The 13116-nt window shown below is 35.5% G+C and overlaps 2 protein-coding genes across 2 annotated transcripts; one reads left to right on the plus strand and one right to left on the minus strand.

Annotated features, from left to right (window-relative positions):
• Positions 1 to 4652: 4652 nt before the first annotated feature.
• On the plus strand, positions 4653 to 8667 carry LOC125199228 (glucan endo-1,3-beta-glucosidase 4-like). Its single transcript, XM_048097335.1, has 5 exons — positions 4653 to 4855; positions 5891 to 6150; positions 6611 to 7858; positions 8202 to 8229; positions 8331 to 8667. Exons 2-5 carry the CDS (start codon positions 6087 to 6089, stop codon positions 8482 to 8484), a joined length of 1494 nt encoding a protein of 497 aa, XP_047953292.1. The 5' UTR covers positions 4653 to 4855; positions 5891 to 6086; the 3' UTR covers positions 8485 to 8667.
• A 152-nt stretch (positions 8668 to 8819) lies between these two features.
• LOC125212267 (putative late blight resistance protein homolog R1A-4) lies at positions 8820 to 12550 on the minus strand. The gene is made up of 5 exons (XM_048112379.1): positions 9929 to 12550; positions 9639 to 9775; positions 9415 to 9533; positions 9209 to 9281; positions 8820 to 9051 (listed from the first exon to the last, which is right to left on the minus strand). Coding segments are annotated over exons 1-5 (2946 nt in total). The 5' UTR covers positions 12544 to 12550; the 3' UTR covers positions 8820 to 9049.
• Between the last annotated feature and the right edge of the window lie 566 nt (positions 12551 to 13116).

The following is a 13116-nucleotide window of genomic DNA, read 5'->3' on the forward strand; positions in this document are numbered from 1 at the left end:
GTAAAACATCAAATCTACCATGAGAAGCGCAAGCATATAGATGTGCGCTTGCACTTTATCAGAGAAGAGATAGAGAAATGGAAGGTCAAGGTATTCAAGGTGCACACTTCGAAGAATCCCGCAGACATGTTAACCAAACCTCTGTCAAAAGAGAAATTTCAGTTGTGCATGAGATTGGTAAATCTGTGCAAACTAAAGCAAGATGATGATTGAGCAATCAACGTGGAGTTTGTTGGAGTTATGATAGGTCGATCATTAGATCAAGAAGAATGAAGTTAGGAAGAGAGGAATGAGCAGCGAGCTCGTCTCAAGCTCGCGTGATTCAGTAGCCGACGGATTGAGTTCTGTTTAAATGTTCTAATCTGAGCTGTCCGATTGAAACTAGTCGTTGGGTAGTTAGTTCAAATGTATGTTAGTTTGTTTTTCTTATCATTCATATCTGCTCGTTGAGCTTTGAATTCATATTGAATAGTTTACTTCTTCGCACAATCAATCTCTCCACAACATAACTCTCAATTTCTTGTATCGATTGTTTCACGATTAGATCCCATTCCTTTTAATATCTGAATATTATCTTATTTAACGAATCACATGTTGAATGTTTATTTCATTTATCGGTATCACCGACCATCTAATAAATACTACCCCTTGTATGAGTCTTTACTTATATCTATACTTATTTTTATTAGTAACCCCTTGTTAATTAAGAAAGGTGCATGGTTTCCTTTGCAAACGAAGCATGACGCTCACTAATACCCCTTCATCCATAAAAAGTATAAACTATTTCTTTTTTAATATCTCTTCATCCATAAAAAGTATAAACTATTTCTTTTTTAATATCTCTTCATCCATAAAAAGTATAAACTATTTCTTTTTTAGTCTATTCCTGAAAAGTATGAACATTCTAATTTGGAAAGTCTTTTCTCTCTAAAGAGATGTGATCCATTATCCACTAAGGGGGTGTTCGGTTGACAAGACTAAATCTCATGATTAATTATGTATCATGTTTGGTTCATAAAATTGACCCCCTCAACTTAATCCTAGATGGATAGTCTCATGATAATTAGTCATAGTCTTTCTCCTCCAACTAAAATAATCCCACAACTTAATTCTAAATTGATAGTCTCACGATTATTAGTCATGACAAGCGAACGTCACCTAATAATACTTAAATTATCTTTTTTTTCTCTATCTCTCTCTTACTTTACCAATTATGCATTAAAAACTCATAGAAAACCAAATGTTCATACTTTTTCACGGATAAAGGAGCATAAGCTCCAAACTCCCAAAATCCATAAATTAAGCATTATTATGTATCCATTCGAGATGCCAAAGATCTAAATTAACCACGCATACTTCCATGATTACATAAAGAAATCTCTGCCCCCAAGCTTGCTATTAGAGAGGTAAAGAGACAGAGTAGGGGATTAACACAGTCATCAAGAATCTTGCACATGTCAAACCATAAACTAATAAGGAGTATAAAGTTGCAAACTTTATGAACGAATGAAAAGTTAAAGTGTGATTGCACTTTAATCCGCAGAAAAAATTTCGATGGTTTAGCAGAATAAATTATGTAAATAAAAGGAAAGAAGGGTTAAAAAAAGGTGTTGCAACCTCAAGCACCTCTTCTGGATTCTCAGTATCTAATAAGTATTGGGGATTATATGCTCTTCATTTTTGATAATCTTGATATGTCAATATGACAACTTGTAATTTTTATTTTTAGGGTGTCAATCAGTGAGTCATATTCTAATGCTTATAACACCCCAATCCAAAATCAAGATCAAATTTCCATCCTTAGATTTTAAAATGAGTGAATGAATTTAAATCTTACGAATCTTGATAAATAGTAAAAAGGGTAATATCGTCATTATGTTATCATATGATCATTTTCGTGAATGCTTTTTTATATCAACATAGTGTATTACAAATATCAACAATATGACATAAGAATATCAACACTAGTAAAAGAAAATATCAACACATATTTATTGAGATTTTTACATGGTTTTATTGAGATTTTTATATGGTTTTATTGAGATTTTTTGATGTATTTATTGATAAAAATCTGGTTATCAACATTTACGAAAACTAAAATTAAAAAATATCAAATTTCATCATCCGAACGTCGTCGGAACATATGCAATTGAGATCTCGTTGAAATCCTTATAAAATTATTTTTAATTTGATATATTTTTTGCGAAAAAATAATTTAAATCGACAGAGTTACGTAAATTTAAAGTTTTAAGATGATTTTAATGAGAGAAAATTGACATTAATACCCTCTAATTTTATTTATTAATTTTTTTAATTAAAAATATAATACATGTGACATTATTTCAACCACTATATCTTCTAATCTGATGGCTAAGATTTAATATTAGTTTGAGATTGCTAATTAGTTAGTAATGGATCATTCCCAGTCAATTAGTACGTGTTTAATTACATATTTTTATTAATGAAAATTGATTTTTTTTCACTAAAACATATTTAATTGAAAATATAAATAATAAAGAAAAATGTTAATAGTGTTAAGGAGTTGCATTCATTATATGATCCAAATTAATTGATTAATTTATTCTTTTGGAAAAAATGATCTCTTGTTTACTCTCATACTTTTTTTTCTCCTTCTTATTTCCCATATTTTATTCTGTTTTTTTTTTTACTTATTTTCTCTTATGTCTAATATTTTTTACTTTTTCTTCTACTTTATTAGTTCATTTAATTTGCTAAACTTTTTTTTTTCTTAATTCAATGCTAAATGAAATGTTTCACTTGAGCCTGAACGAAGAGAGTAGTATTTAACTAATGATTTTATATAACAGAAAATGTGTCAATATTATTTTTTCCGGCACTATTATATGCCCCAATGATGGCTTCATTCGATATCACCCAAAGGAAATCATTAACTTGATAATTAACGTGGAATCATCATTTTTATTTCATGCAATCGCCCCGAGTTCAGATCTCAATCTTATTCACACGATTTTGAATTCAAATTCGAGAAATGACACGTTCAACTTAATTATTTGTATTTATTTAAAAATACTTTACTCATTAATCCGAATGATAAGTAAGCATGATCAAGAGTCCAATAATTGAAGAAATCGGGAACAAATGAGAAATTTAGCACCCAGCCGGCCAGCCCTGGTCATTGGCCATCAAATAATAAAGCAGATCAAATGTTACCTAAAGAACAAAAATCAACCATAATTTAAAATGAAATACAGGGAGTATGTATGTCAATAAATAAAAATACGGTGGTACCCAATTTTTGTTTTATACTTTAGAATCATAGCCTAATTAAAAATTTGGCAAATAATAATAGGCAAATAGGCAAAAAGTTACTACTATTATTATTAGTAGTATAATAAAGTGTATCTCTCAAGAAATTTTTCCAGATTTTTGTGTAGTAATAATAATAGGATAACTTGGAAAAGTTGAAACGCTTCCAAAAAAAGTATTTCAGCCTTGAAGACATACTGCTATATCCTTTCAGAAAAGAAGATAAAAAAGATTCCAGCTTTTAAAAAAAAAAAATTTATGTCATAACTAAATGCAAAATCTATTGAAAAAAAAGAGAATATGGCGGGTACTTCCGACTTTTTTTTAATGTGACGTTAAATACGAGCCCCACTGTGATTTTAATTTTATTTGTTGTAGTAGTAGTACCTTATTTTCTGGCATCTTCCTGGATCCCACTTTCTATATTAGAGCATCCGCAATGGTGGCGGATGCTCTTAGATTGTGGTCTAAATTTTCCTGTATTTCCATTTTATTTTCATTTTTAACTAAGAATTTTTTACTGGTTTAATAACATTACGTTAAAAATATATGGATCAAGAAAGCCGGCTGAAACTGGACTAGAGTTTAGTGAGAACTGAGAAGTTTTGCATTTCAATTGCATGATTTTTGTGTAATATGTCACACATTTCTTACACATTTTACCCATGTATAAGAAAAATTGTAAGAAATACTTACAATTTTTATTTTATTTTTTGATAAAGAAATAGTTACAATTAATAGTAGAACATGGAATGTAGTTCCTATGAGAAGTGACCGTGGGGTACTCGTGAAAGGTATGTGTAAAAAATATTCATATATGATACTCCACTTGATTTTGCAAATAATTTGACATGTTTTTTTATTACTCTGTATTTAAGACAAAATAAATTGAACAAAAATAAATGTTTTTTTATGAAGATTAGCAATTTCAACATACAACTTATAGCATAGCATTTTGAATTTTCAATCCTATATATTCCACATATCAATTTGAAAAATATATGGAATAGGAATTGCGTTTCAACTTTCTATTATAATTAAAGCCGCGGTCACAATCTATCCCAATAATAAAATTAATTCTAAGCAAATAATAGTACTACTATTTGTGTTTTTTTCAAATCTTTTAAAAATAGGTAACGTGAGTGCGTTGTTGCTGTCCTTTCCTAACTTGCTCCTCTCAAGATAAACTTAGGAATTGCCATATTTAAGCCAAATAATGAAATAGACAAAATAAATTAGTAATAATGAAACATGGAAATAATTAAATCAATAATTAAGACTACCTGTACTTTTATGAACGTTCTTAAAAAAGCAATCTTTGAAACGGACAAGGGTCAAATACAAACCAGAAAATGAAATTTATTAATCCACGCTGTCTCTAGAGACCACTTCCGCCCCGATTTCTCTGGTTCATCTTTCACATTCCATTTTCCCGAGTATCCATCTCACTCTCTCACTGGACTAATTTTTCACTTGAGCTTACCCCAACCTTTGCTCTTTCAATAAGCTCTCATAATCAAGTTTACAACTTTTCTGCTGTATGTGAAATTGACCCTATTTCACATAAGTAAGTTTTTCTCTGCTCTAATTACTGCTAATGTTTCCCCTTTCAATGCTGCTCTTTAAAGATTCTTGGGTGCTCTCTCTCTTCATTTCTTTGGGTTGTGTTGTTTGTGCATTGTGATTATGCTTGGCTCGAGTAATTTTCGACTTGCTTTTACTGCCCTTGTGAAATTATTGCACAAAGATTTAATTTTTTTGACCTGTTCAGAAAGATTCCCTGGTAATAATAATGTGGTTTTGCTACCACTCCCAGCTTTTCTTCAAGGCAGGATTTTCTTCTGGATTCTGTTATTCTTAGTTTCTTGGTTCCAGCTTTGTTAACTTGTGATCTGGAAATCTGGAAAACAATATTTCTGTGTAGTCTTCTATAGTAGTGTACTTATTTAACACCTTTCCTAGGAAAGTTTCAAACTGGTATATGGGTATGAGATCTGTGGAACAAGATTTAACTTATTTTGGACATAATTGTGTAGGTTTAGGCATCTGATGATCAAATCCTCAATTTGTGATTTTCAATTATCACTAGGTTTGTGTATAGCTAATGAGATTGAATGGGGTTGTTAATGTTGGGGTATGTGTTTAGCATTCCTCTTGGCATCTGTTTGATTGGGACCTCTTTGTATATTAACTGGAGCTGGATTTTCTGGCACATTCTCACTCATAGCAACTTCTCTAAGATCTTTTCATACATATAGTTTAACTTGGATTAGTAAATTCAAGATGCTGAACTGTCATTCGAGCCGAATCCCAGATTCACTTATGCTAGTGTTAATGTTCTACAAAGTCCATTTCCTTGCATTTAGGTAGTATGTTAGTTCAAGATGGACATACGATTGTGATACATAAGTTAACTGATTTCCCGGATGTGTCTTGCTACCATGAATACTCGTGCATGCATTGAAAGGAATTGTTCTTGCCCGACACTACAAATTCATAGGTGCATGGTGTGTATTGAGAATTGTTTGCAAGTAGATCTGCGTATATATGGTATGTTGTCTCACAAGCCAATGGAGACTTAGTTCTCAGATTATTGGTGCAGGTTTGTTTGCTTGTTGTCACTCAGAGGCCATTTGTTGTACAATATTCAAGGCAGCGGACCTATTTCCTATGTTTCTTCGACACATTTAGTATTCTGAGGGGTAAAACTTACTGGTTTTCCACTGCCAATAACAACTTTGTCAAAGCGCGCATTTCAGTCGGAGGAAGATTGAGCTGAAGCTCTCTGGCTCTAGCTGATGATGTTCCAAATATGGCTTCATGCTGTCCTGCTATTTTGTGGACTTTTCTCCAATGTAACTGGTGAGTTCTTGAAATTTAAGCATCCTTCGATATATAGATGCCTGTCTCGTAATTCTTCTGGATGGACTCAAATTATTAGCATGTGTTCATTTGAGCTTAGAGTGATGAATTGAAGATAATATAAGACCAAACTAATATTGAGATTTGATTATGGGATGGCGGAGGAGATCACTATTAATAAATATTTAACCATGATATTAGAGAAGTATGATTCTAATAAGGGTAGTGACACTTGTAGTGCATTAGGGGAAATTGCCCCACTCGAATAATGACTCTGGCAAAGGAAGGAATACGATAGCGGTTAATTAATTATGTGATCCTACACTTTGACTGGCTTAGTTTCTTCTGCTTGTAAACTAAGATTTTTTAAGTTTCTTTTGTTGATTATAAATGGTTAAAAAAACAAATCTACTGCTCTTTTGTGTTGGAGTTTTGAAGAACAGTTTATGGGATCATGTAGGAGCGTTCGTGGGCGTCAACATTGGAACTGCTATTTCAAACATGCCATCGGCTCCGGATATAGTTGCCATGCTTAGAGCTAATCAAATAACTCATGTCCGTCTCTTTGATTCTGATGCGCATATGCTGAATGCTCTTGCAAACACTGGCATCGAAGTCATGGTCAGCGTTACCAACCAGGAAGTCCTGGGAATTGGGGAATTGCCTTCAACGGCAGCTGCTTGGGTTACTAAAAACATTGCAGCTTATGTTCCTTCAACTAATATTACAGCGATTGCTGTGGGAAGTGAGGTGCTTACTACGTTGCCACATGCCGCGCCTATTCTAGTTCCTGCCATGAGCAACCTGCACAAAGCTTTGGTTGCTTCAAACCTCAACTATCAAGTGAAAGTTTCAACGCCAAATTCAATGGATGTCATTTCCCGTAGTTTCCCTCCTTCTGCAGCCACCTTCAACACAACGTTTAACTCTACCATCATTCAGATCCTTCAGTTCTTGAGAAGCACAAAGTCCTTCTACATGCTGAATGCTTATCCTTACTACGAATATGTGAAGAGCAACGGCATTTTCCCTCTCGACTATGCTCTTTTCAAGCCACTCTCCCCTGTCAAACAGATTGTCGACCCGAACACCTTGTTTCACTACAACAGCATGTTCGATGCTTTGATCGATGCCACTTACAGCTCCATTGCGGATCTCAACTTCTCAGGAATCCCTATCGTTGTCACTGAAACTGGCTGGCCGTCGTTTGGTGGTAGCATTGAACCTGATGCTACTTCAACAAATGCAGAGTTGTATATCAATAATTTGATAAGGCGCGTGTCAAATGATTCTGGTCCGCCTAGCCAGCCAGCGGTCCCTATCAACACGTACATCTACGAACTGTTCAATGAAGACAAAAGAGCAGGGCCGGTTTCTGAGAGAAATTGGGGTCTACTTTTCACTAATGGAACTTCTGTGTATAGCCTAGCTTTGGGGAATGCAGAGATTACCGGTGCGAATTCTTCAAGCTCGTTTTGTATTGCTCGACCAGGTGCAGATGATAAGTCACTACAAGACGGACTTAATTGGGCTTGCGGGAATGGCCAGGCTAACTGTGCAGCGATTCAGCAAGGGCAGCCTTGCTTTAACCCCGATACATTGCAGAATCATGCTTCCTATGCGTATAATGACTACTATCAAAAGAAGCGTGGCTCTGGCGGGACTTGTGATTTTGGTGGCACGGCCACAATAACTACAGTTGATCCTAGTAAGTTTTTCCTTATCAGCTTAAATATAATTAGAAGCCTATTGCTATCATTCACTTAATCTGTTAAGCCAGATTACTTCATCTATGAGGACACGAAACTTGTTCGTGTACATTTGTGTTGTGTCTCACATCGACTTCGCAAATGATTATGGTTCAATACATAAGTTTAGAGTACCCTCTCATCCTAAAAGGCCTTTTAAAGGGAAGATACGCGGAATTCTAACTGAAACTAACTCAAACTAGGTTCGATCATGACCAAAAGACGTGTACATTTGTTGTTTGCATTTCTATGTTCGTATTTATTAATTCTAACTACTCCGGTGTGTACGTTTTTTTGTGGCAGGCTATGGATCTTGTAGATTTACAGGAAGGTGAGGCTCAGATTGATCTATTCTTTACTAGACCTGCTTTTTATGTTAGTATTAAACCTGTCTTATATATGATAGTTTATTGATGTGTTAAATGGCTGCAGTTCGAACTCCTCGGGTGGGGCGTTTCCACCTCCAGCATTTGGACCAGTTGGGCCGTCCTCGGAGAGCGCAAGGACAGTCGCCATCCGTTATTTTGGCACAATAGTTGCTGCTACTCTGTGTTTGGTCCATGTGAATTTGAGAAGCTTTTTGTAGACACTCTCAGATTCTATCCATATTTTGCAGAAATGGTGTTTATGTTGTGTTGATTTTAGCACCCATTTGAGAAACTGTATATGTCAGAGCAAGAATTGTATCATTGCATATTTGAACTTGTTAGGAATTGGTGTGGAGTCTGTAGACTGTAGAGGTTGATCAAATCCAGTGATATTTGTTTAATTCTGGGTTGTCAATGCTTCATTTTGTTTCCTTCAATTCTAATATGCGTCATTTAAACTCTTTATGTTAATTTTATAATAAAACAAACACCTTTTCTTTTCTCTTTGCTAATAGCCCTTTATTTGAATACTTAAGGAATGCTTCTAATCAAATCCATACATAATCACTCAATTTATAATCCTCAAAAGAATTCAACACATGTTACAGATCTTAAAGTCAGGTGACAATCCAATAATACAATATTGCTGCTTCATATGTTGAAAATCAAATCAAAATATAAAGAAGTCACTTCAAAAGTTGTAGAATCATCATGCTTTGATTTACATAATTACATTACATGTGTATAAGTTTGTAGCAGCTTATTCAAATCCTGAAAGTGCTCTCCTGCAAATCATAGTATTGGCTTGATTAATGCTGCAGAAAATACCATGAAGCCTAACTAAAAGAAAGGAGAAACAATTAAATTGGAATTCAACAAGCAATATTCATCTTTTAAACAGAATTGACATGGCAAATACAAAATATGGCCATATGAACTCACATTGCTCCTTGACGTCGTTGCTACGGCATAAGCCTACCATCTTCTTCAACATTCTCTTCCTCGTTCCCCTCATCTGTTTCATCATCAACACCCTCGCTTAAATCCTCAGCATTTGACCAAATTTTCAGTAAAAATTTGAAAGTTGATCATTAAAAAAAGCTACTACTCTCCTAATTGCTCCTCATCATTCATGTTGTATAGTATACCTTCACCATCCTCTCCTCGAATTGCAATTTCTTCATCATAATCTTCTTCCGTAACCTCATGATCGTGCGTGTATACGCCATCACTCTTTCCTCAGTTATATCCTCATTAGCGCCCTCGCCTATATCCTCAACATTTGTGCCAATTTTTCAGTAGTAATTCAAAAGATGATCATTGTACAAAGCTACTACTCTCTTAATATTTCCTCATCATTCACACATAATACCTTCAGTATCACAAGTTATATATGCATCACCATTCGCTTCCTCACGATCATCCCGATTAGCAATTTCTTCAAAGTCATCCACTTTGTTCTCTTCTTTGTCTAACCTTTCCTGCTCAGCTATATGGTAACCTCCATACCTGAAAATTGATATTTTAAAACACTTAATATACATCAAAATTAAAATTAAGTTTATTACTATGAGACTAATAAAATTTGAAATCTCACAGTTATCTTCAAATATACACTAAGACTAAGACATGATTTCAATTGCAGTTGGAGAACTAACTAACCTTTCACATTTGAAAGTTGTCGGTTTCTCGTCAAAAAAAGAAGACGCAATAACACGAAGCATAATGCCGATACATGGTTGTAATTGGTTGGCCCATATCAAAACTAAAGGATTGCAGTCCACTAGTTCAATCTCTATGGTACATGGAAATTGGTCTAGAAAGCCAGGCCTCCCTTGGATCTCTTTTAGTTTATAGCAATGTTTCATACTTAGGTATGTTAGCTCAGGGAAGCTTCCAAGTCCTGGTGTCCATTGCACCAAATCACTATCTTCAATCAATAGAAACTTAAGTGCGAAAAAACTCCCCGTCTGTGCTTCCCACTTTGAGCCTTCAAAGGCGTACGATCGTAACTTGAGCACTTGAAGATAAGGCAAATAGCCGATAGCATCCATGTATTCCCAAGGAAAGCCGATACCACTCAAATGCAACTTTCTCAAAAAACGTGGCAACTTCAATGATCTAGGACTCACCGGAAAAACATGACCATACTTAACCACGGGATTCGTGATACAAAATTTGAGCGTTTCCAAACTTTCAAGTGTCGAAATGCAGCCAAAGCAACTCAAAAGGTTATCATGTTCATCAGAAGGTGTTAACTCAATATGCATGTCTAATTTCTTTATGTTAGGAATTCTGTTGGAGAGTTCCAAGACAGTACAAATGCTAGCATTTACACCTATAAGTGTTGAGAGATTATGTAAATCAACATGAGATGGAACCACGAGGCTCTTTCCCAATATCTCAATATGCTCTAACTCTTGTATATCCCACATTTGTACTGGTATATACGATGGAGCTCCACAACGTCTGATGCTCATATGTGGATGGATTATCAAGACTCGAAGATTAAAAAGTCTGGATATAGTTGAAGGGAGTTCTCCATTGCAAGTTAAAGCAAGGTACTTCAATTGCACTAGCGATAAAATTTCTGTTGGGAAAGTATAAAAACGTTGTGTAAGAGCATCTATTTCTCTTAGCAACCTGAAACCGACATTTATATGGATTGGATATTGGTGGTAAGGACCATAGAAAAGGAGAGAACGTGTTGAGGATGCACAATTGGATCTCACTGAGTTGCAAAACTTTTTGATGCCAAATAACATGTTATTTTCAAGACACAAACCGTGCAGACCTTTTAGACCTTCTTCTTCGGCATCAATTAACTTATTTAAGACATGATAAAACATGTTCTTACAAGCTTCTACTCTACACACGTACCGCCATGAAGAATGAAGCCAACACGCTTTATATTCACTAACAAAAAACTCTTCAGAAGTTTTATCTACACTCTTCAAGATACGTAAAACAAGACTGTAGTCGAAAGCTAGCTCTCTCAGACATTCCCGAACATACCACAACCCCTCAGCGGTGAGCATAACGATGATCTTGTGAGCGGGTGTGTCATAATCGTGAGGGAAGACTCCCATAAAGAGAAAAGGCATTTTAAGACGTTGAGGCAAGTAGTTGTAGCTGGGAAAAAGTACCTTTGATATTTCATTATATGCGTCTGCAAAAACTGAGTTTCTCTTCTCTGCTACTTCATTCCAATAGACTGGATCTCTAATATGCTCGGATTTTGACAGGATGCTAGCAACAGTGAGTATCATGAGTGGGAGACCTTCACAAAGCTTGGCAATTTTGATGGCAGCTTTGTGAAGTCGAGGAGGGCAACTCTCGTCACCAAACACCTTCTCACATAGTAGTTCCATACTTTCTTCATCATTCAAAAACCGCACCTCGTACCAAGATTCACTACGCCCATATTTGATCAATTTTCGATGTCGACCAGTAAGCAACACATGAATACATCCTATTTTCATGTATGATGAGGAATGTCTCAAGAAATCCTCTATTTGCATCTCCCAGACATCATCCAACACAACGAGGCATTTTTTGCCATGTAATATTCTTTTCAAGGAGTCACCTATTTCTTCATCTCCTTCAGTGTGAGTTGATAATCCAGAGAGTTGAGCAATAATACCTCGTGAAATTTGATGGAACGGTTGAGGTACTCTGCCTACGGTGACCCATGCCCGACACTCAAATTTGCTCTGAATATCTGGATCTTGATAAATTTGCATAGCTAGAGTCGTCTTCCCAATGCCGGCTGTTCCATAAATTGCGTACAAACGATTCAAGCCGACGATAAGATCAGTTTTGATTCGTTGGAATTGGTCAGATAATCCAACCATCTTTGAGTTGGTTCCCCGGAAACCAATGAATGAGGAAATAGGTTGGTCTTGAGGCATATTGTCAACTTCATAAATGTAGGCCTTCACCACACCCTGGAGTGCCTGGATCAAGAAATCAACACCATTTTGCAGACTCTGCAGATCAATAAAGAGTATCTCTGGAAATGGAAGACTTTGTGATTGTGAGCGAATCTGTTTTGTGAGAAGGGATTCCAATGCGTCTTCAAATATCCATACTGCCTCTTTGATTTTTCCATCCAAAGCGTTCACCTTCTTCCTGCTCCTGCTTGGACTTGTCTTGTCCAATCTTTCAAGAATTTGCTGTAATGGATCCAGCTCGCTGTACACGAACTGTATGAGTTGTGTAGAGCGACCAACAAGGCTAAAACGAGAACAACTCAGAATATTGCTAATTGTGTTCATAAGAGAAAACACAGCACCAAAAGCCGTCATTATTCATATGGAGATGGTAGGAACTAGGAACAAATTTGGTTGAGTGAAATAATGTGATTCATATGGAGATGGATTTTGTTATTAACTAATTTTATTGTCAGTCCAGACTCCAGTATAGCTGGCCTCGTGTCGTCCGGTTTTCAACTCTCTTTAAAAAATCATTACACGATGATAACGCCTAATAAAAAAATTTGATTAAATCTTAGCCAATCTTATGTTGTCGGTCAATGGATTCAAACAGCTCGTTTCACATGATTTTAAGTTTTAGGAATTAAGGCATTTGTAGTAGTTCATTAAGAGCATCAGCAGTGGTGGTCGGCAAGGCCGACGGACGCCGCTGCACGTTGTCCGTCCATGCGAGCGGCAGGATGGTGCTCTTAAATAAGAGCACGTCTGTGCCGCTGAGCAGACTTACGTGGCGGACTGCAATTGGCCAATGGCATAGCCGTTGACAATTTTGTTTTTTTCTTTAAAAAAAAAAATTGGAAATTAATTAAAAAAATCATTTTTAAATAAAAAAAATATTTTTCCACTTCCCAATAA

The sequence above is a fragment of the Salvia hispanica genome, chromosome 1 (assembly GCF_023119035.1).
Source record: "Salvia hispanica cultivar TCC Black 2014 chromosome 1, UniMelb_Shisp_WGS_1.0, whole genome shotgun sequence".
Classification (NCBI taxonomy): Eukaryota; Viridiplantae; Streptophyta; class Magnoliopsida; order Lamiales; family Lamiaceae; genus Salvia; species Salvia hispanica.